Source organism: Centruroides sculpturatus, unplaced genomic scaffold (genome assembly GCF_000671375.1).
Source record: "Centruroides sculpturatus isolate CEXI.00-Female unplaced genomic scaffold, Cexi_2.0 scaffold554, whole genome shotgun sequence".
In the NCBI taxonomy this organism is placed as follows: domain Eukaryota; kingdom Metazoa; phylum Arthropoda; class Arachnida; order Scorpiones; family Buthidae; genus Centruroides; species Centruroides sculpturatus.
In genome coordinates this window covers 195,368-218,664 of record NW_019384851.1, presented here as the reverse complement: position 1 = coordinate 218,664, position 23,297 = coordinate 195,368, and the positions used below count along the sequence as shown (strand labels likewise).

Here is a 23,297-nt window from a genome sequence, read left to right as displayed (position 1 = left end):
ATGTACTGTACAAATGAATAAAGAACAACAATGTAATATATAAAGAAAGTTTATTAAAGTTCTACATTAATTTCTAAAAAAGTCCATTAACATTTTTTTTATCAGTTCACTTTGAAATAATCTTTATAATTTTATAAATTTATGTATATTGCAAGGAATCTTGTATAAGTGGAATAAGAAATTATAAAGATGGTTCAATGAATATCTTGCGTTTACATAAAATTAAACGCATATAACTAAATACTACAGATTTTTATACACAATTTTTCCTCTTTTAATCACATACATAATCAAATTGCTGTGTTCACCAATTTGGTATATTAGATGCTCCCACCTAAAATGAATAAAAATATTCATTTATATTACATAAAATTATATAGGCTATATATATCAACACTTCATAAAATAATACCGGAATGAAAATTGATACCTGTGATGCCTTAAAATTAAGATATCTGCCAATTTTCCTATCTCTATGGAGCCATTTGTATGTGATCTTCCCAGAGCGTAGGCAGAATTGATGGTTGAAGCTACTAACGCTTCTTTAAGTGTCATATTCAAGTTAATACATGCAAGATTCATAGTCAGTGGCTGGGTAGATGAATCGTATAAAAGTTAAAGAATGATTTAGATTTAAATTTGTTAATAATAAATGTATTTACCATGGATAAACAGTATGCATTTGGGTTAAAGTCTGTACCAAGCGCTACGGCGACGCCTCCTTCTATCATTTTCCTTACTGGTGGAGGTTTCAGCTTTAAAACATAAGCAGTAGTTGGTAAAATAATAGCAGTTGTGTCGGATAAAGCCATTGCTTTAACTCCTTCATCACTAATTTCTTCCAAATGGGATATTGCGTGTGCTCCAATGCTTGCACCCATCTGTAGATAGAAGAGATCTATGGGTTTGCAATTTAAATAACAATGTTTTAACATTAAATTTTATTTAATTTTGTTTTTTTAACACATACAACATTTATTTTTTGCACAATCGAGTAGAATTAATTATAAATTAATGCGAATTCCTACACGTTTTCCGGATAATGTTTACAGTTGGGTGCCGAGAACAGTGAACTGCGAGGTCGTGACGCAATCAGCGCATATTTTCACGTTTTCTCGTGACACCTAATGATCCACCCAAAAATATAAATATCTCAAATGATTTCTTGAAGGGGACAAAGGGGAGGAAAAAGAATCATATCTGATTTAGCTGACAGCTATGGCCTCTTATATCGTTCTGTTAAACAGGGAGTTGGCTAAATTGATAGTTGACTCGCACTAGGTAATAGAATACCTGGGAGTTAAAAGTGATGAAGGTTAAAAGTTGCAATCGATTGTAGATAAGTTGTCTCGAGTGATTACAGTCGAATGTTACACGAAATTATCATTTGTGCAAATGATGTCTTCCTCGTATACCAAGAAAGTTCAGGATAAAATTGGTCAGGAAAGTTCTGTTTTGCTTCCGAATAATTACTTTAAAATACTCAAATTATACAGTCGAGTGTACTTAAGAAAAACCGTCGGGATCGCTGGTTCATGCTCATTATCCGAAGTAACAAGATCATCGAAGGGGTTAATAGAACTCTGTTCTCTTTTTTTTTTTTCATGTTTTGAGAGCTCTATATGACTTATAACACGCTTGGAAACGTTAAAATTTATAATCACATACGGTATTTTGGGCTTACATACAGCTTAATTTGGCACTGCGTTGCTGTATCAGTGTAAATATAATGATACAGTAACTAATTATTCAGTGACATCCTTGTAGTAATCACTATTAAAAATAAAAAGCCAAAACAAAAAATTCTTCCGATACTATAAATTTTTTTTAAATAGTGAGTTTTTTAGGTACTTTGCGGAATATAGTGTCAGTTTTGCCCCATTTATATTAAGAGTATGCCCCTGATATACAGTGTGTCCAATAAAATCTGTCTATTATGACTATACGAAATCTTTTTACTGTCTGTGTATTAGAAAACTGGCTTTAAAAAGTCACCAAATCTCCACATAACATGTATAATAACATAGAGAATCTATTGCCATGTGCCTTGGACGGTGATGTACCGTAAGATTAAAGATAGACGTTAAAGATAAATCTTCCTTAGAATAGTGCAACCTTTTGTGGATTGCTGCTGCTCTAAAAATGTGCATTTAAATGGGCTTCTCTATTATCAGATAGGAGTCCTCCTTAATGTAAAACATAGGGAAGAGAATAGGAAACATGAAAAGTGATCTCTTAAGCGTGGTCCTTTATCCGCAGTTCTGTTAATAAAGTGGACTCAACTGTATATTACTTAGGCTATAATGCTTACGCAGTAGAAATTTAGTACTTACTTCAGCGGCTCCCATAGAATTCAATTCATCGCCATGAAAATTTAGTCGAAGACCTATGGAACTCCCTTTTTGAAGGATCTTGCGAGATTGCTGCAAGTCAAAAACACCTTTTTCACAGAAGACATCGATGCTGTCTACGTTTAACTCTCCCTCATCCATTAATTGCTTCAATTTAGGAATTTGATTATTAATAACAGATCGAGTTGCTTCTTCTGCCGTCATACTTCTGCAATGGTATACCCTACATTAATCTATAATTTATATAAAAAAGTAAAATAAATAAAATTATGATACAAATATACCATTATACACCATTAGATAATGTGTTTTTTAATGCTTTAGCAAGTCATTAAATCGAAAACACGATTTTCAAGGATTGATAAAATCTTACACGCAAACATCATTCAAGAATGGAAGATATATAACGCATACCCATATATTCATTTAATTATTCGGTTGAAAAACAATGGATTTTAGTCCAAATTGGCAACTTGCGCTAAGGTGCTTTATACAGATGGGCAAACTAGTTATTTGTAAACAACAATAACGAGTTATTTATCGATATAATATCGACGACTTCTAAACCATCGATAGTCGATGAGAACACCACATACTACGTAACACGCTCCGTAATGCTGGCATAGACATTCTTCCAACCCCCCTTAGTGTTACGTAATTTATGGAAGGCTCCCTATGGTCAGACGTAACCATTGATTAATAAATCGATACCAACTATCGAAAGTTTGGCCGTAGGGAGCCTTCCATAAATTACGTAACACCAAGGGGTGGATCTATAACAGCATTACGTAGGATGGGGTGTTCTTTATACAGCGTTATGTGACTATATAACATATGTGGTTAAGACTTTTTTTATAGGAAAGTACAGAACCCCGTTTCCCAAATAGATACAAATAGGCAAGATTTAGATTTTCGTAAGCAGTGGCATTAAGACATCGTAATTGATTTGAATTTCCTCCTATCTGCGCAGTATAAATTAGCTAACCGACTAAAATTGGTGATCACACTCAATTTTAAGCACTAAAAGTCATATAAGTTATTATTAATATTTACTTATATGATTTTTCTAATGTTCCAGCCTGAAGGCTACTAAGGAACGTACTCTGTTTATGATCAAGTCTTCGTTTCGGAAACTCTGGAAACAGAAGGGTGTTATTCTCATAGTATTACGTAATTCTTTTCCTAGGGATCTAGGTAGTAGGGTCTAGTGAATGGCATTGCGGTATCACCATCACTAAGACATCTCGAACACGTGTGCAAGTTCTATTTTTGCGTCTCTTACGAATTTAATGCAAATATGTCACGAATTCCTATTTTTGATCATCATCAAAACTTTGAATTGAGTTTGAATATCTAGCAACGTTGCGTAAGATTATTCCTCGCCAGACGAGAAACTCACTACTGTACCAGACCCATTCGCACATGTTCGATCATGTAATATTATAGCCTAATGCAACCATTAACACTTGGTCCATTGGAGCTCGTAATTTTACATTTATCGTGTATTGTTTTTGTTCCTTTTTTTTTTTGTCATAATTCAAATCGGGTACGCTTAGGGAATGTCTTTTGGCGCCCGCGGGTGGTACACGCCCTGGTGGTACGCCCACTTGCGATGGCCCTACTTTCCGGTACGTTACGATAGGGTGGGAGGATAATAAAAATGTTAAAAAAAATAAAGTTATGTAATTTATGGGATCTAACCTTATCTACTTTTTTTGAACTCTTTCCGATCATAGGTTCGGCCAAGCCCAAAATGGTGACGGAGGTCCAATACATTCAGGACAGACCTTCTATTAAAACTATTCTGTTTGAGACCCGGAACGATCTTAGAGTTTCTTTCCTTTAGTATACGTTCTATAGATTCATATTGTTACATTATTTTAAAAATTCTTCTAGTTTAACAATTTTAATAAATTATAAAAGAATATACTTGTTAGGAATTTTATAAAAATCATTTCTAAAAAACTCCAACTCTGAATACAATCTTTTTTTATATTCTAGTATAATTATTACGCATCACGTAAGTCCAAGTAAGAGATAAATCACGTTGATAAAAATCAGGATCCGACTGTCGTTATAAATCCTTCAGCACAGTTATTTAATGTCCAAATTTTAAAAGATCTCCATTCGTTATATTAACCCTCTTATTCCGAAATTTTTAATTGTTTGTTTTTTTTAATTTTTAATGTTATTGATTAAAATTTCTCAAATAAGATATAAAGAGAACCTATATTGTATCGTACGGTGACTTTGTTGCTAACCCTGTACAATTTAATGAGATTTCTACCGAAAAGTACGATTTCTCGATATTTTCATGAAACAATACGACAAATATGTTTATCTTCACTTGTATAAAACATATGAACTTACTTGGGTACAGAGTGTGCACCACAGAACGTAGAAGATAATTCTATGGGAATGGCATCACGCGCTCTCTCTATTACCCTGAGCAACCTCATTTCGGATTTGCAATCTAAGCCATAACCAGATTTAACTTCGACGAGGGTAGTGCCATTTTGCATCATTCTAAAAATCCTCTGTTTAAGCAGATCCAGTAGTATTTCGTCTGATGCTTTGCGTGTTTCATCGACTGTGAACTGAATTCCACCTCCCGCTTTATGAATTTCCATGTAAGTTGCACCTCGAAGCTACAGAATATTAAAATTTATATCGAATATTTTTGTTAATGTATAATATTTTGAATTTATGAATAATTAAAGAATTAATTACCTTCATTTCGAATTCGTGAACTCGATCTCCTGCCCAAACCGGATGAGTATGGGCATCAATAAGTCCTAAAATGCATATTTATAATAAAAAGCATGGGTTTAATGAATATAAATTTACTAAATCGTGTATAATACATTAAATTTTACATTAATTACGTTCATTTGAATATTTTTTATATATTTATATACTCTATAGGTAGAAAAAAGCAACTAAATATTGGAAATGTTCTAATTTAGTATTTTTTTAATAAAAAGGAAATGACAGAGATAATATTTATGCATAAAAATTGATATAACAATTAACCACAAGGTAAGAAATGGCTCTTTATTCATAATAATGTTTGATATTGAGTGCTACGAACTTTGAGATTTTTAAAATAAAATTGAGTGTATTCTTTACAACTACTAAAAGAACTATCTACATTCTGCATCAGCAACATCTACTGTGAAATCATATATTATCGATACGGCGTGTTTTGGAGTTGTTGAGAATACTAATGCTCTTATAATGGAAAACTTCCTAGGTCAAAGGTAATGGAAATGTTTAATCTTGATGGGTATGCTATATAAAATGATTAATAATCTGATCCTTAAAATATGGCAGAAAATTATCCATGGGCAAGTCCGAGAGTCCACAATTGACTCATAATAAATAAAAACACATTATAAATCTATTATAAATATTTTAGAGAATTATATTTTCGAGTTTTTACCGAACTTTTGAAAATATTTTTTTGATTTTTGATATCATACTTTATAAACATTGCTGCATCTGTGTTTTGAACATCTGAAGCAATAAAAATTAATCGGGATAGATCTATATCACTAGATACAAACACTCGAACGATATACGGATTACAGTTTAAACCTGAACATTTCTTAAAGATCAAGCGACCAATCCGTATCAGACTATGAATAAAGCGCTATTTCTTACCTCGTGGTACATTTCGGAATTAATTTGCTATCTTCGCAGAAGTCTCCTGTATAAAACACATCACATTTGAAAGTTTTCTTAATAAATAATTTACACGTGAAGTAGAAGTTTATCATGATTATTAAGTAATCATCACCTGATTTTTCAATATGGAAATTTTTACTTATATAAAAGTTTCTCACGATCGCGTGAATTTGTATTTATTCGATGAATTCTAAGTAACACCAAGGGGTGGATCTATAACAGCATTACGTAGGATGGGGTGTTCTTTATACAGCGTTATGTGACTATATAATATCTGTGGTTAAGACTTTTTTTATGCGTAGGCAGAATTGATGGTTGAGGCTACTAACGCTTCTTTAAGTGTCATATTCAAGTTAATACATGCAAGATTCATAGTCAGTGGCTGGGTAGATGAATCGTATAAAAGTTAAAGAATGATTTAGATTTAAATTTGTTAATAATAAATGTATTTACCATGGATAAACAGTATGCATTTGGGTTAAAGTCTGTACCAAGCGCTACGGCGACGCCTCCTTCTATCATTTTCCTTACTGGTGGAGGTTTCAGCTTTAAAACATAAGCAGTAGTTGGTAAAATAATAGCAGTTGTGTCGGATAAAGCCATTGCTTTAACTCCTTCATCACTAATTTCTTCCAAATGGGATATTGCGTGTGCTCCAATGCTTGCACCCATCTGTAGATAGAAGAGATCTATGGGTTTGCAATTTAAATAACAATGTTTTAACATTAAATTTTATTTAATTTTGTTTTTTTAACACATACAACATTTATTTTTTGCACAATCGAGTAGAATTAATTATAAATTAATGCGAATTCCTACACGTTTTCCGGATAATGTTTACAGTTGGGTGCCGAGAACAGTGAACTGCGAGGTCGTGACGCAATCAGCGCATATTTTCACGTTTTCTCGTGACACCTAATGATCCACCCAAAAATATAAATATCTCAAATGATTTCTTGAAGGGGACAAAGGGGAGGAAAAAGAATCATATCTGATTTAGCTGACAGCTATGGCCTCTTATATCGTTCTGTTAAACAGGGAGTTGGCTAAATTGATAGTTGACTCGCACCAGGTAATAGAATACCTGGGAGTTAAAAGTGATGAAGGTTAAAAGTTGCAATCGATTGTAGATAAGTTGTCTCGAGTGATTACAGTCGAATGTTACACGAAATTATCATTTGTGCAAATGATGTCTTCCTCGTATACCAAGAAAGTTCAGGATAAAATTGGTCAGGAAAGTTCTGTTTTGCTTCCGAATAATTACTTTAAAATACTCAAATTATACAGTCGAGTGTACTTAAGAAAAACCGTCGGGATCGCTGGTTCATGCTCATTATCCGAAGTAACAAGATCATCGAAGGGGTTAATAGAACTCTGTTCTCTTTTTTTTTNCATTTAAACGAATTATTAAAATGTAGAAATTCAATACGAATTCATAATAGTTCACATTGCAATTGAACTTTAATTATTATTAATAATCATGTAAGTTTTTAAAATATTTATTAACTAATGTTGATTCATTATTATTTAATAGGCAAATATGTCACGATGTTGGTTCCACTTGTTCTTCAGGCTTTGATAATTGTTGTCAACCATATTGTTGCAGTTTCGGGGAATGTGTAGAGGATTGCCTATAAAACCTTCATGATAGATTTTCTTCCTGACTTTCTTTCTTAAATATTTATCTAATAATCAATTTTTTTTTAAAATAACCTTTAAAAGTATTGATAAATTTGTTAAAAATTAAAGTTCTTAAACAACTGTAGGATACCTGTTTATTACATAATTTAATAGAAGTTCATAATTATAATTTATTTAAGAGATAGTAAATAAAAATATGCAATTCTTAAGTGGATTATTTTTTTAAAATTACAAGAAAGGAAATTATCATCTTAATAAAATGTATAAGCTACAAAACTTCTATTTGTGAATAACATAATTTTTGAAGGATAACCTTTCATGAACTTTTATCAAAGCCAAGAGTTAAAAAAAATTTTTTAAAAATCAACTATCGGGGTGCGAGTTTTTATGTTAACTTATTTTTTTATTATTATTATGCCATATCTGCAGTTCTTGTTATTTTGATTCATTTCCTTTAAATTTGGAGTTATTCTTACAATTACTGTAGCACAGTATTTGCAGGATGTTAAGCGACTTTTGACTCACCTTGTATGTTTGCAGTTCTTTTGCAATTTTTTTTTTATTGACATCTCGTGTCTGCAATTGTAATCTTACTCGCATGTTTTCAATTAATTATACAGCAAAACTTCGTTTTACAAAGTGATTAGGTTTTCAGCCAACTGTTTATAAAGTGAATTGTGACGTTTGTAAACTGATTCAAAATTGTACGATTTAAATGAGATTTAGTAGTCAATTTTCTTACCGAAGGAACTAAAGTTAATATTTAAATTTTTAAAAAGATTTATGGTTATTTTATAATTATTTACATAAATAACATAAGACAAAAGTTATAAATTAAAAAATAAACAATTTATTTGAAAACGATGGCATAATGAAAAAGCCTTAATAACATGGGCTTACAAGTTAGTCGAGGGCCATTTAGATCAACAAGATCCGAGATTTTTCTCATTAGGAACTGCAATAAGGATGTCTGTTGGATCTTTTTCTCTCTCTTCTCCAATATGTTATAATACTGTACAGTTGAAAGTATTTATGATTGGGAATGCAGCTCTTCCAGAGCTGCATTCCCAATCAGGAAATTTACAGGCAATTTATATCTGTAATAAAGCTTTCCTTAACAATCTTTGTGATGAGATCCCGAGTGGTACCATTTCCTGAACTCTTTTAACCTTCCTTTTTCTCAAGTTGTGCTGCCAGAGTTTCCAAATCTTCCATTGAAAGTGCTATAAAAATGAGTTTCGAACAACTCGTTGACATCATCAATGTAAAGATTCCAAATGTCAACATTCTTGGCCATTCCACTCACACACGTCAACTATATCTGAAACAGGCTCAAACCCAGAAAAGTCAAACCTCATCAGGCCATAATTTCCTCCAGACATAATTCATACACGACAAAAACATGTCAGCAATCTGGATAAAAATATTACAATGCTCTTAAGAATATTAAAGATCTTCAAAAAATAGTTAGTTGGGAAAATTTTGCTGAAAAAAACCAATAACAATTGCAATATTACACTGCCGACATATTGCATTTATATTTTATCTTTTATTTTTTGAATTATTTTGGATATTGTAAGAAAAATTTAATTAAATTTTTCAAAAGTTCAATTATAATTTATGTTATTTTCGTATTTTTTTAAGTAAAAAAATATAATTTATAGACTATAATCTGAATGATATTAGCAATTTTGAAAAAGTTTATAGCGTCAATATTCCTCTTGCAATTGCTGATTTACAGAAGCCATGTTGTACTTTATAATTGCTCACTTCTGAAATATTTAGGCTTTGCTATGTTTGCAAAGCATAACTTTTAAAATATGACAATTTACATTGATTAACAAGTTAAAACATTCTAAAGTATATAAAGTCAATATTCCTCTTGCAATTTCTCATTGCAGCTGCGCTTTGCAGCTGTTTGCTTTTTCTCCATGTCATGAGAACTTCTGGAAGAGATTAGTACAAAGATCAGTTACTGTATCAAAAATGCAACTATCAGCAAATTTTTTAAATTATCATCCTTATTCCGCATTCAATTTAAAAATTAAATATATGATTCAGTAATTTAAGCCATTTAAAGAAATTTGATTAATTATTTAAATATTTAATTGTATTAATCATAAATAAGACATACTTTTTGAATAAATATTTATATATTTTTATAATGTTTTAAATTAAAACTAAAAAACACCAAAACAAAATTCATTTAATAATTTTAATGAATACAATATACAAAGTTATTAATATTTTATAATGTAAAAAATATAGTAAATACCTTTATTATTAACAATAAAACAATAACATATTTTAATATGAATTAAAGCTCTTAATATTTAATAAAATTGTTATTTTAATTCGTTATAAAAATTTTAGTTCGTTATTATTTTACACAAATTTTGAGTCAAAATATGAATTTTTGCCTCAAAAATTGGGCAAAATGAGAATTAAGTAAGGTTAAAATTTATATTAATCAGCAATAAGCACATATTTGTTAGGAATTTTCTTATATTATTCTAAAAATTTGAGTAATTTAGAATAATATTTAGCACATTAAACTGATTTCTTTCTTTAAGTAAGCATTATATAAATAATGAATCAATTAATTTCCTGTATTTAACCGTTAATTTAAAAGAAATAATCAGTTTACTAACGGCCGTCGTTAAGATAACGGCCGTCAATAACTTTCTTTTAAGATTTATTATTAATTTTATTATTATTATTTGCAAATTTCGAGTCGAATTTCAAGTTTATACATTTACAAAACTTCTCAATGAACACTTTAACACACAAAAATCACTCCATTTTTATACACGAATGTTTAAATTTTGTTTTAATGATGATAAATAAACTGCAAATTCTTAAAATTTTTGAAGTCTTCAAGATTGGTTGTAGAGAAAGGAATTTAAGATCACTTCAACAAAATTCCAATAGAGATAACGTATCAGCCGTAGCAGAATTGTTGAACAAATTTGAAACCCACCGGAAACATTCTAGACAAATTATTTCTGATCGAATTTGATATCTGAGGAAATACTTTATAATATTTTAATAAATTCGTAATTGATATCTATCCAATTTATTGCAGCTGTTTTTTTATGTTAAACGATATAAATATTTATAAGCTCACACCGTTTGAAAACTCATCCCCTGTATTGAAAAATCAATTTTAACTTCTATCGACTCGTGTTTCATGCAAACAGTATCAATCTTAGTCTTTTGTATCTAATGCCTTGAGGTAAAACCTTTATCATCTACTCGAAACGTGAGATGATTGCCCTATTTATCATATACCCTATGTTGCCAAACAACACAGTCGTCTCCATCTCTTTCTACTTCAAGCACAGATGCATTTAACACGAGGATCTCAATTTTAAATGACCTCATCTCGCGTCGTCTTTCTTCCATTGTAATTTAGAACTTTATAATTAACTGAAAGTCACGAATTTAATACAATGTAAAAAAGCTTAGATCTTGTCCTCTGCCTGCTTCTTCTCCATTTTGTTTGATGCTGGATGATAAATGAAGACGTCAGATACTAAAGTCTTAGAATACGCTGAACCACTCCCCGATCTCGAAACTGTAGACGTACTTCTTTCACGAGGGCAGAATAAACGAATGTACGCTTGACGATATTGGCGATTTAGAACGGCATAAATGATGGGGTTAATGCAAGAACTCATCCAAGCCAAGATGGAGGCTAACACGTGAATTACCGGAATCCTGTATTAAAAATTAACGACTTTTGAGCAATTTAGTAGTGGACATTATGTTTTAAAGTTTAAAATTTTATTATAAATATTACCTGAATTTGCTGTCGAACACGTTAACGATCATCAAAGGGAGGAAACAGATCAAAAAGGAAAAGAAAACAATCATCATCAGCTTTGTTAATCGAATTTCATCAGCACGTTGAGAAACTTGATGGCAAAGTGGAGCTTGAGTTGGTGTATTTGGGCTATGTGCTGCGATGTTTTTCCTTGTTTGACGAACCTGGAGAGAGAGAGAGAGAGAGAGAGAGAGGAAAAAAAGTATATATACATTTAAAACTTGATAAATCATCCTAGATGTATAAACATAATAAAATTTATATGATTTTCTTACTTTATAGAAGATACACGAATAAGATAGTATGATGACAATGCAAGGAAGAAGAAAGCCAAAAACGAATAGGAATTTTTTGGGAGACTTGCCATCCAATTTAAGAATGGTACACGAAAAAGTTTCTTCATGAAGACCAAACTGGCCCCAAGTTTTGGTTAATGTCGGGAGCAACATGCTGAAACTAAATAACCAGCAGAATGCGATCATCAGAGCTATGTTTCTTCTGCGGTAGATTCTATCGTATATTCTATAATGATTGATCAAGATATATCTGGAAAAAAGTTAGGATACGGTTTAATATTGTGGACTACGCTAAATGAACACGTAATAAATATAACAAAAATGTTTCTTCAGCATAAACGTTATATAGTAGTATGTGAGAAATTGTTTAAAGTCGCGGTAACGTCTCGAGCCACGTATATCTGAAAGGTGTACAAAACAAACTCGGCAGATTCGTCATCTTACTTCAGAGATAATATAATATTGCGTTTGTTACACAACCGGAAGTCCGACTGGAACTTATAGTCAAACTTCCGACTGTTTAATAGAGATATTAATCTTTATTAAATAACAACCGAACAGCTATTTAATACAGATGCATTAAATTCTCGATTAAAAGAATAACTATATTTTATTTTACGTAAACAATTTATAGTAGACATGATCTGTGCAAATCGTTAACATGAAAACATTTAACCAAAACGTTTAACTAAAATTATATTTTATTTATACAAAATATTTCCTATTATAATATACTACATTTTCCCGGTTATGTAATATCTACAGTTTGTTGTACAGATCATAGAACCAGATTTATACACAAGATAAATAAGCTTCAAGTTAAGCTTAGGGCTTCATGCTACGAGCCTGCAGCTTAGGTCTTCAATAATTTTAAATCTGATATTTCTTGTACATGATATTTGACTAACCTGATTACATAACTTTAAAGTTTTATTAAATTCGCAATTCTGAAGTTATCATCATATATTTATCTGTAAAAAATATGTTTAAAAACTAAAACAGGTGTATCATCTACGTATTGCATACTGTATGTACATTTCCTTTCCTTGCTTCTTCTGATAACAGAAAAAGCTCTCTTGGAAAAAGATCGCTATCAATAATTTCCCGGATTCAATTTATCTTAAATCAATCTTTCATGACATAATTTACTGTTACTATCCTGTCGAACTTAATTAAAATTCTAAAAAAAATATTTATTCAAATTACTTTTCACTTACCTGTTTATTGTAATGGCCGTCATGGACATCAAAGAAACAGCAACGTTTCCATAGAAGAAGAATGGAAAAAGGGTGCACATAGTTTCACCCAAGAGCCAACTTTGATGAATGTAACGTGAAGCTGTAAGAGGCAAATTAAAGGTACAAAAGAGAAGATCGGCAGTGCATAAACTGACGACGAAAGCCGTTGTGGCATTTCTCAATTTGGCACATCTACAGAGGGCAAGAATTGTTAAGAGATTGCCTAAAATTCCAAAAATGATAAAGAAAACTGCACATATCGCTGCAAAAATCGAAGCTCCTTTAGGATAAATGATTATTCGTTGTTCCTTTATATCTAAATCGATTTCTTGTATAGGGTGGATTATATCTATAGTTTGATTGGTGAAGTTCCAATCGGTTCCAGGTAGAATGGACATGTTCGATGCTAGTTCCATTGTCGATTTCCTGTTTAAATGCAAAACGTTAAATAAATTAATGTTACAAATATAAAATAAATATCTTTTTATATATTTATATAAATAAAATTCCTCTTAAATAGCGTTAAACGATGATAATTTGAGTATAAACATATCTAAAGAGCATGAATCATTTTGATGAACAACCTTTGGGACTTAGAGAAGCGTAAATTCAAAGAGAGCGTTCTCTCTTACTAGGAGGATGACTCTAAAAAATTTTGTTTACAAAAAAATTCTAACTAAAAAAGACAATTTAAAACATTCCACGGAAGATCTCTTACGATACGTCGAGTCATTCCAACTGATATTTTTAAAAATAAGTAGCTTTTTAGTAGCATAAATAAAGTTTCTGTCGATGGTCTGTAATTAAATATGAAAACCGGTTATAAAAGGAAATTAAATGTAAAAATATTCCTAGAGTTGTTAAAACTTGTTTATAAATGAACTAATTATGTAATTATGACGCGATTTTGCGTTATGATTATTTAGTAAATTAGTAAATTTAATTTGAATTAGTCACGTATTAATTTATTAGAATTGAGTAGGCAAAGGGGAAAAATAGAAGAAAATAAATGGAAGAACAACGGTTTTGTGATGAAGGTTTTGGATTTTTTTACTGTGAATTGCATAAATTGACTTTTTAAATAATAAATAAATTTTTTGTTAAAATGTTTTTTTACCTTTAGATCAGTATTAATATTTATAAATAAATTTATCTTAAAATGATACAAACTATGTGCAATAATGCAATCAATATTAATTATATGGCTAAGAAAACAATAAGTAGTGAATTTAGGTAATGAGAAATAAATGCGTGATCAAAAAGAGAATGGGAAGTAAATGTACAACTGTAAATATACAGTATTGCAAAGAAAGGCTAATAAATACATAATTCAGAAGGAAATGGCAGTAAATATATGTCCAAACATGGAATAGGTAATGAAGAAATTAATGATTAAAATTTTAATCATTACAGTACTTCTATTGTCAGTTGAGTAACGTAAATGGTAATGACAGTTTTATGCGTAAACACAAACCATATACGCAAACGTACACACATGCTGGTAGTTTATTTATTTTGAGATATTATTCACGTAGCATTGTGATAAAGAAAACGTGCAAAGTACAAAATGCTTGGAGAGGCGGCAACAGAAAAGTTTGACAGTGTTTATAAGAAATTAAAGAAATTTCCGGGAATATGACTTGAGAAACTCAAGCCGACATTGGTCTCGTGTACCGGAACTCCGCCATCTGGTCAACGAACATCTGAAAGTATATATTATCTTCATTCTGTTTATCCCGTCGTTCCCAACATAAAGTACATAAAGAGATGAATACACGAGCTAAAGACGAATAAAAATAATTATTTCGTAGATAATTCTAATGTTTAGCTTTAACGAACTCCCTCGAAATGTCCTTGACCCGTCCTACTGGTGTCAGAGGTACAATGTGGGATGCTCCATTCAACCCAATGGAAATTATGATCTATGACACATAAAATGTATATAATTATCTACGATACACATCTTATATTTTATAGAAATGCGCAATTTAATATTTTATAAATTTAATTTACACTGTTTTGCGCTTTGGAGCTGTGAAAGGTTGTTAGAAAATTACTATTTAAATGAGAAGTAATTATGTTATTTATGGATTTAGAAGTGAGATAAGTACTGAGAGAATCACAAACATAAAAAATTAATACCCGTAATGAGATAAGGTAGAAGAATAAGCATTGTTATTGTTGTATGTTCCTCCTCTCCATTTGCTTCAACACTCGTAATTAAGTAAACTATTGTCTACTTATCAGTATAAGATAATTATGTAAGGCGTTGACGCATCTTCGTAAACTTGACATTCGTATAATGGTTTAGAAACTAGATTTATATAAGAATAGAGAATGATTGCCTCATCAGATGGCTCATCAGATAAGAGATTATCAATTGTAACCACATGCTTATTAAAGCATTATCCATTCCAGCATATGGTTTAATTTCTCTTTGCCCTCATATATAACGTAAGAANTATAATTTATTTAAGAGATAGTAAATAAAAATATGCAATTCTTAAGTGGATTATTTTTTTAAAATTACAAGAAAGGAAATTATCATCTTAATAAAATGTATAAGCTACAAAACTTCTATTTGTGAATAACATAATTTTTGAAGGATAACCTTTCATGAACTTTTATCAAAGCCAAGAGTTAAAAAAAATTTTTTAAAAATCAACTATCGGGGTGCGAGTTTTTATGTTAACTTATTTTTTTATTATTATTATGCCATATCTGCAGTTCTTGTTATTTTGATTCATTTCCTTTAAATTTGGAGTTATTCTTACAATTACTGTAGCACAGTATTTGCAGGATGTTAAGCGACTTTTGACTCACCTTGTATGTTTGCAGTTCTTTTGCAATTTTTTTTTTATTGACATCTCGTGTCTGCAATTGTAATCTTACTCGCATGTTTTCAATTAATTATACAGCAAAACTTCGTTTTACAAAGTGATTAGGTTTTCAGCCAACTGTTTATAAAGTGAATTGTGACGTTTGTAAACTGATTCAAAATTGTACGATTTAAATGAGATTTAGTAGTCAATTTTCTTACCGAAGGAACTAAAGTTAATATTTAAATTTTTAAAAAGATTTAGTTTAATGGCTGAAAAAATTAACATTATAAACTACACTTCTCTAGTGTTTATTCAAAACTATTGGATAAGTATGACTTATCTGATGGTTAAATGAATGGAAAAAAAACAGCAGTTAATATAAATTCATAAAATAGATTAGAATAATTTAGCATATTTCATAACGAAAACTTTGACTCACTAAATTATAATAGAAATCATTGCAATCAATTACTTGGTGAAGAATCTTAATGATATCCTTTGAACTCTGTCAGACTTTTAGTTTAATTAATCATTGAAGAAGTATGTCAGAATGAAAATATTAAAAAAAAATATAATATAATTAATTTAACGCTTTAATTCATTTTCATTTATATTTTATAAAATTAAGCGTTATAAAACTATAACGATATAAAATATTTAAACTAAACTAATTCGACTTTTATTTTAAAAATAGTTAAAAACATTTAAAATTTGAAAATTATTTTAAGAGTAATTTTTTAAATAATTAAAGCATTAATTTACAAAATTTTGAAGTTTACGAGCAATTTAAAGTTCTTTTTTTATGACTTTTCTATTTTCAAAGTATAATTTTCAAAGGAGGTCACTCGTTAAAGTTGAAATTTCTCTATTGAAATAATTTAAAAACAATAGAGTTTTAAAATATATTATAAAATATTTAGCTTAATAAAGTAGTTTACTCATTATATTAAACCTATATTCAGTAATAGATAGATTTATGAGTCAAAGTTTATCAACCTTTCATTGTAAGAACCATAAATGGAAATGAAGCCAAGCAAAGCGAATCAGCGTTAAGAATTAAAAAAAAAATGTGGGCAAAACATGAGTAAATCCATTGATTCATGGCAAATAATACCATAAAATATTCTTAAAGTAAATAGTTGAATTGTAAATTGTGTTTAAGTATTACACGTAGTCACATAAATAAGATTAAAGTATCACTAGATCAAGGACATTCTAATAACCATTTCGTCGTTTAAATCAATGCAAATTAAATGTTGTCTTAGAAAGTAATTATTGTTTACTGATTTTGAATAAGGATATCTTTGTAATATGTTTTTTTCGAGTATTATATTTCACTCTAACAATTCTTATTTTAATAACTCAAGTAGATTGCAATGTCAAGTAGTATTGCCAATATTCTAATATTCTTTTTAATTTGAGGGTACAGTACATCGTGGTGTTCTTCAAGAACTGCAACTACATTCCAGTGTTATTTACTAACTGTAAATACATTTTAGAGTTATTTACGAACTGCAGGTACATTTTAGTGCTATTTACTAAATGCAAGAACATTCTGGTGTTCTTTACGACTGCAGATATATTCTAATTGCAAGAATATTCTATTGTTTCGTTTCAATTCCAAATACACTTTCTTGTAAATCAAAATTAAAGTAAGATAACTTTCTTGAACTGAACATATCCTTTGAACTAAAAAGGTGGAGAAGTTATGCCCCTTTTTAAATGCAGATATATTCACGTGTTCTTCCTCAATTTTACATAGTCTGACGTCGTTTTTTTTAACTGCAGAGCATTCTGATGTTCCTTTTGAAGTGCGAGAACACACGGCTTGCATCATAACATATCGTTTGTCAAATAGGTATAACAGGTGAAAGCTAATATATCTTTTGATAAAAATTCACTTTAGATTTATGTTAGACACTTCTTTTGAGAGATTTAGATACAGAGATAAAGTTTACGAGAGAAAGATTCCCTTTCAAATCAAACTGTAATCGAATTTTGTAAGTAATTAATCAATTTTGACTGTTTGATTAATGGGCTAATGTAACTAGATGAGGTGAGAAAAATTATCTGAATTTTCCTTCAGAAATGCAATTAAAATAGAGAAATGAGATCATAAATTTTAATATTAGTCAGTAATTTTTAAAATTTGTTTTTTTCGATAATCATTTTATTATGATAAATGTCTGGAAATTGCGATTAAATTTAAGAGATCCGGACATCGATTTGGATCCTGTTTTAACTTAATTACATCAAAAGATTTTTTATTATCGAATATAAACATATTTATTTGAATATTCCAATAAATCTTATTGATATTCTAAATAAGAATATCCAATAAATAATCTTGAAAGTCAATATTTTTGCCTCTTATAAATCTATATGATCTTGCTTATCAAGTGATGGATTATAAAGAAGTAAATATGAAGAAAAATATAAACTTATTCACCAATAAATTATTAAAATGCATAAAAATTTATATCTCTTAAAATTTACATCTTATTTTAATTTAAAAATTTAAATTACTATATTTTATATATATATTTTTTTTTCTACAAGGAAATGCTCCTGCTGTTTTTTGCATCCTGTTTAGTTCATTTTTATAGTTGTAACTGTAATTATAGATTATAGGCTATAAAATTTGAAGAGAGATGAATTTTTATTGATTTATATTCATTATGTGTTAATTTAATTACCAATTTCTTAGTCTAAGATATTTAATTAGAACAAGAACTTAATTAAGAGGTGAGCATCATCATTGACATCAATATTTAACGACAATAAAGTATTATTATTTGATACTTCTTACTTGTCTTTTTATTGTGTTTACTTCAAATGGGTATATTTAACATTTAAAATGGGTAATTTAAAGGATTTTTTGTGCTATAATTTAGCATTTTTAGACAGAAAAACGTCAGAATTGCCATTAGTAAAGAAATATAACAGAAATTTTAAGGCATATCAATAAGCTGTCTTACATTAAAATGGCATCAGAATATCCAAAAAAATAATATAAATTAAGTTCAGATTACAAAGGTAAGCCGTTAAAAACACTTACCTTTAGATACAAAAGGGTGCATTGTTTGATAAACTATAAATTTGTAACATGAATTGTTCATTGTGTTCATCTACCAAATGCCTCATCCTTTAATTATATGAAGATAATTAACAGAGCAAAGACCTTAGTGAAACCTTACTCTGATATATTAATCTATTCATAATTAATCTTCTAAAAAAAAAACATAATTTACTTGAGCATATTAATAATAGTTCTTTTTTAACAGTAGAAATGTATTGAAAACTATTTATATTTTTTAAAATTTGCGTATTTTATTGTAACAAATTTTATTTGCATTTAACTTAATTAAAATTCTTGGAATAAGACATTTTTTATCGGTAAAAAATATAGTCGAATTATTAAGAAATAATTTTCCTTTGATAAAGGAAGTTGGAAATTTGTTGTCATTCGTGAAATTTTATTTAAAAGAAATGAAAAAAATATATAAAAGTAAATTAACTCAAAATGTTTTAGAAGTTGCAAAAATTGACAGAAATTGATTTATTTTACAGTCATAGTGATAAATTGTTCAAGAAGTAACCTTTGTCATTTGCTTCATGCCTTTCTCATGAGAGCTTTTTTAAAAAATTTATGTGAAAATTATCTCCAAATCTATCCTTCTGACTCATAAATGTGTATAGGAGCCAAAAAACTCTTTTCCTATACAACTACACTTTAGTAAATACAGTTGTGCAGGAAGGAGGTTTTTGATCTCTCCATTGGTAATGCCTTACTTTCTCATTCGATTTTTAAGTTAAGGTCTATATTGAAAAATAATCTTTAAATTTTATCATTTTAATCATAGCTGTGTATGGAAGAACTAAAAACTCATTTCATTCCTATAAACTGTATTTCTATTAAGTATAGTTATATAAGAGAGGGAAGTTTTTATCTCCTGCATATACATTCATCAGTATACCAATAGATAAAATTCAAGAAATAATTAAAAAGAATTTACTTCTTAAGATTTTAATGATCATCCTGCTGATTTGATAAGAGTTTTTTAAACGTAATCAGTAGAATATAAGTTATCAAATATCAGTATTTAATGACTTTGATGTTTCCTTTAAAAAAAACTATTCATCTATAATTATCAATGTATTTTTTATTCTTAAATTTTTTGAATAATTAAATTAGTAGTTTTGGAATTTTGGGTTTGGCACATCATCTACAAGTCTTCAGATTAGCAAACGATTGGTCCAATTAGCATAGTCCAAAACATCCTTTCATTAGAGTGATTTTTTTAGATCTTATCAAAACAAATTTATTTGCATTTAAATAATTAGTGTTTGTAAATATTTTGACTTTGATATTGATGTTTTTGGATAATTTATGTCTTCTAAAAACTTTAATTTTTGCAGATTTTTACGAAGTTTTGCTATAAAAATATGCATTTTTAATCACGCTCAGAATCATCGTAAGCATCAATTAGCTTTTTTTTATAATTTAAAAAAAATCTTTTCGAAAAGACTTTTTTTAGAAGATTATTCCAACATTTAACACGTTTAATTCATATTTATAACGGAGCAAACAGATGAAAAGTAGCCTTGACACCGCCTTTAATACGAAACCTGAAGTGATAATAGCATTCTAAAAATACACTTCGTGCATTAATTAGCATCAACTTGTACACATTTTTTTTTTGCTATTTTCAATCTGATCTGTCATTTATCTTTTCTCGGTCGATAAATGCTAAGATTTTCTTTTTTTAATTTATGACATTTTGAAATTTTTATGTCATCCTCAGCCTTCTTAAACAGAACTGAAACATTATATTTTCTAACGCTTAGTTGACACAAGAGGAATAAAAGGCATAAATTCGAGATGACATATAAAGAAAAAACAGCCATTTCTGCTTAATTTATCACAAAAAGTATCTTATTTACTAAAAATAATTTTTAATTTATCTCTTTAAATTCAATAGGGATTAGGTTGTGGGGAAAAGAGTTTTTATTTTAAAAATCTTAACTTTTTATTATAGATTTTAAGCTAAAATCGATTTTTTTAGATAATTTTTCAATTTCTATATGCGTTAATTTGTGTAAATTACGTGGAGTTTTAGATGCAATCTTTATGCAAATGAGTAATTGACACGTTACAGTCAAATTCCTATATATTTTGATAAATTAAAGCATTATAAATTTGATTTTTAAAGAAATTTACATGTTTTTTTACAAAAAAAATCTATATTTGTTTAGATTTTAAATTAAGTTTTTCACATTTACACTTTAATTTCTCATCGTAACGCAATCACTACTCATTTGCATTAAAATCACTGCATCGCATCTAAAACCACACCTAATTTACCTAATTAACGTGTACGGAAGCTGGAAATCCTGAAAAAAAAAATCAAATTTATAAACTTCTGTATACATTTAATGCAAATAAGTGAATTCTCTTTAGATGCAATGCTGTGAGTTTGCATTCAAATTAACCAAAGCATTAGCATGAGAAATTAAATTAAAATACAGAAAACTTAAAACCAGAAAAAAATTTATAGACCTTTGAAAAATATAAAATTAAGACATGGTTCTCTAGAAAATTTCCAACATTTTATACATTAATTTAGCTAAATAAATATTGTATTTAATGAGTTTTTTTTATCAAGCGAATACTTGACGCGTGGACACGAGGTTCCGTAATCCCAATTTTTCATCATATTCCTGATCATTTGTAACTTTAATCCTTGTTAAATTATTTGTAAATGTGTACACAATTTTTTTACTCTTATTACTTTTCAAGTTGTAACAATTTTATGGGGATTCTTCGCCTCCTAATGAGACACCAAGCAACAATGCAGCCAACGCCTAGTAGACGCCTCTAGAGAAATGAAAAACGAGCACAAGTGGATGCTAAATGATTTCCAAAAAAAAATCCATAAATTTTTTAAGGAAAAAAAAAATATATATATATATATATATTCCATAACTTAAAATATAACTACGTTTATCTATGTAGTTGTAAATATAATACGGAAATAAATGCTATTTCATTTCTCAGATTACAAATTAAATATTGAAAATACTTAAACAATTATGTTGCAAAATTTCATTAAAATGTGCTAAATAATAATAAATAGACAAATTTTTATTCAAAAATAAAATATTTGAGTGAAAGAACATATTCAAATGATTATAAAAATTCATCTAAAGATCTAATTTCGTAAATTCAAACGATTACACGTACAAAAAATTTGGGTGTTTTGTATACCAATCGCAAGTTTTTTTGCGTATAACATGATAGACAAACATACGTTCGATGAGAATGGCATTAATTCTCACCGAAACGTATGTTTGTCCGTCAGTTGCCTTCCTATTTATCTTCTTCAATATCAACAAATGCACATCTACAGTTAGAAATATAACTAAAACTTTTAAAAATTTATAATTATAAATTAAATTAATTAAAATAATCAATAATTAAAAATAAAAACCAATTTATAGTATTTTTTTCTATGTTATTACTTTCATTTTTTTAAAAATTATTCAGCTTGCAAACGGATGACTTGATTCATCGATTTCTTAACTTGCAAAATCATTTGTAGAAGTACTTACACGAGCAAGTAAATTAGCCTTTTTTTAAAAAAAATACCTCAAAAAAAATTAAATTTTTTGATTGAATCAAGGAAATTAAATAAAATCGATCCTTAAACTACTCCAAAAAACTCATAACTTAAAGTTTTACTTACGTATTATTAAGTTAAATTACTACAGACTCGATGGCACCTATATAATTTAATCTTTGTTAAAGTGTTACGTTATCGGAAATCAACGTTACGTTTATATTTAAAAAAAAAGGAAAGGGAAGTGAATATATATAATGAAACTTACCTTAATCAATTCCAAGATATCGCAGGAAATACAGGTTCCTTCCTCCTTTCTTTTTAATTCGCGTAACGCAATTCGTGAATTTGTAAAGCTTAGAGAACGGTTAAAATGTTACTGCTGCGTAACAATGACCTCTTAACGAGTTAAGATTCTATCAGGAGTAACAACAAGAGGTTGAGTTAACAACAGGTTGTTAGTTGAATCTAAGCAGCGCGACTAACGTTGCAAACGTCGAAAGAAGAGCGAGGACAAGTTGGTCTTTTTTGAAAGATTTTTCGACTCAATCTCCAATTTCATCCGCACCACACACACACATCAAACGCACTACACACTACGTTCAAAATTTCACCCCTAGTTGCTTACTGCTTTTCATCTTCTTCCTCTTTCTACTGTATGAAAATTGACGCTCCTGTTTTTTTTCTATTTTCTAATTACAGATACGAAGATCTTCCAAAAATCTCTTCTTCTTCTGGATTTTTTAAGAGATTTTTTTAAGGTCGTTGGATATAATTTTTTTTTTTTATATTTTAAAATAACTCCCTCACGATATT

The 23,297-nt window shown here is 29.1% G+C and overlaps 2 protein-coding genes across 6 annotated transcripts; both read right to left on the bottom strand.

The window, feature by feature from the left end:
- Positions 1–97: 97 nt before the first annotated feature.
- On the bottom strand, positions 98–11,107 carry LOC111630480 (probable imidazolonepropionase). Its single transcript, XM_023374582.1, has 8 exons — positions 10,958–11,107; positions 6,492–6,727; positions 5,082–5,150; positions 4,722–4,999; positions 2,334–2,559; positions 663–881; positions 431–591; positions 98–334 (listed from the first exon to the last, which is right to left on the bottom strand). Exons 1-8 carry the CDS (start codon positions 11,082–11,084, stop codon positions 244–246), a joined length of 1,407 nt encoding a protein of 468 aa, XP_023230350.1. The 5' UTR covers positions 11,085–11,107; the 3' UTR covers positions 98–243.
- Positions 10,040–23,272, bottom strand: LOC111630483 (protein trapped in endoderm-1-like). Of its 5 annotated transcripts, XM_023374589.1 has the most exons (6): positions 22,750–23,272; positions 22,608–22,644; positions 13,019–13,465; positions 11,781–12,051; positions 11,482–11,669; positions 10,040–11,399 (listed from the first exon to the last, which is right to left on the bottom strand). In XM_023374589.1, the coding sequence occupies exons 3-6, from the start codon at positions 13,453–13,455 to the stop codon at positions 11,144–11,146; spliced, it is 1,152 nt and encodes a 383-aa protein (XP_023230357.1). In that variant the 5' UTR covers positions 13,456–13,465; positions 22,608–22,644; positions 22,750–23,272; the 3' UTR covers positions 10,040–11,143. The 5 variants fall into 5 exon arrangements, with proteins under 5 accessions (XP_023230357.1, XP_023230355.1, XP_023230359.1 ...); XM_023374587.1 differs by lacking the exon at positions 22,608–22,644; XM_023374591.1 differs by lacking the exons at positions 22,608–22,644; positions 22,750–23,272 and adding an exon at positions 18,920–19,047.
- Between the last annotated feature and the right edge of the window lie 25 nt (positions 23,273–23,297).

Excerpts from the sequence above, each read along its gene's own strand:
- LOC111630480 (XM_023374582.1), bottom strand. The coding sequence starts at position 11,084 with ATGGAAGAAAGACGACGCGAGATGAGGTCATTTAAAATTGAGATCCTC. Across the intron at positions 5,000-5,081 it reads TTCACGAATTCGAAATGAAG|CTTCGAGGTGCAACTTACAT; the intron begins GTAATTAATTCT and ends AATATTCTGTAG. Across the intron at positions 2,560-4,721 it reads GGTGCACACTCTGTACCCAA|AAGTATGACGGCAGAAGAAG; the intron begins GTAAGTTCATAT and ends ATACCATTGCAG.
- LOC111630483 (XM_023374589.1), bottom strand. The coding sequence starts at position 13,455 with ATGGAACTAGCATCGAACATGTCCATTCTACCTGGAACCGATTGGAAC. Across the intron at positions 12,052-13,018 it reads ACGGCCATTACAATAAACAG|ATATATCTTGATCAATCATT; the intron begins GTAAGTGAAAAG and ends ACTTTTTTCCAG. Across the intron at positions 11,400-11,481 it reads GTGTTCGACAGCAAATTCAG|GATTCCGGTAATTCACGTGT; the intron begins GTAATATTTATA and ends TTTTTAATACAG.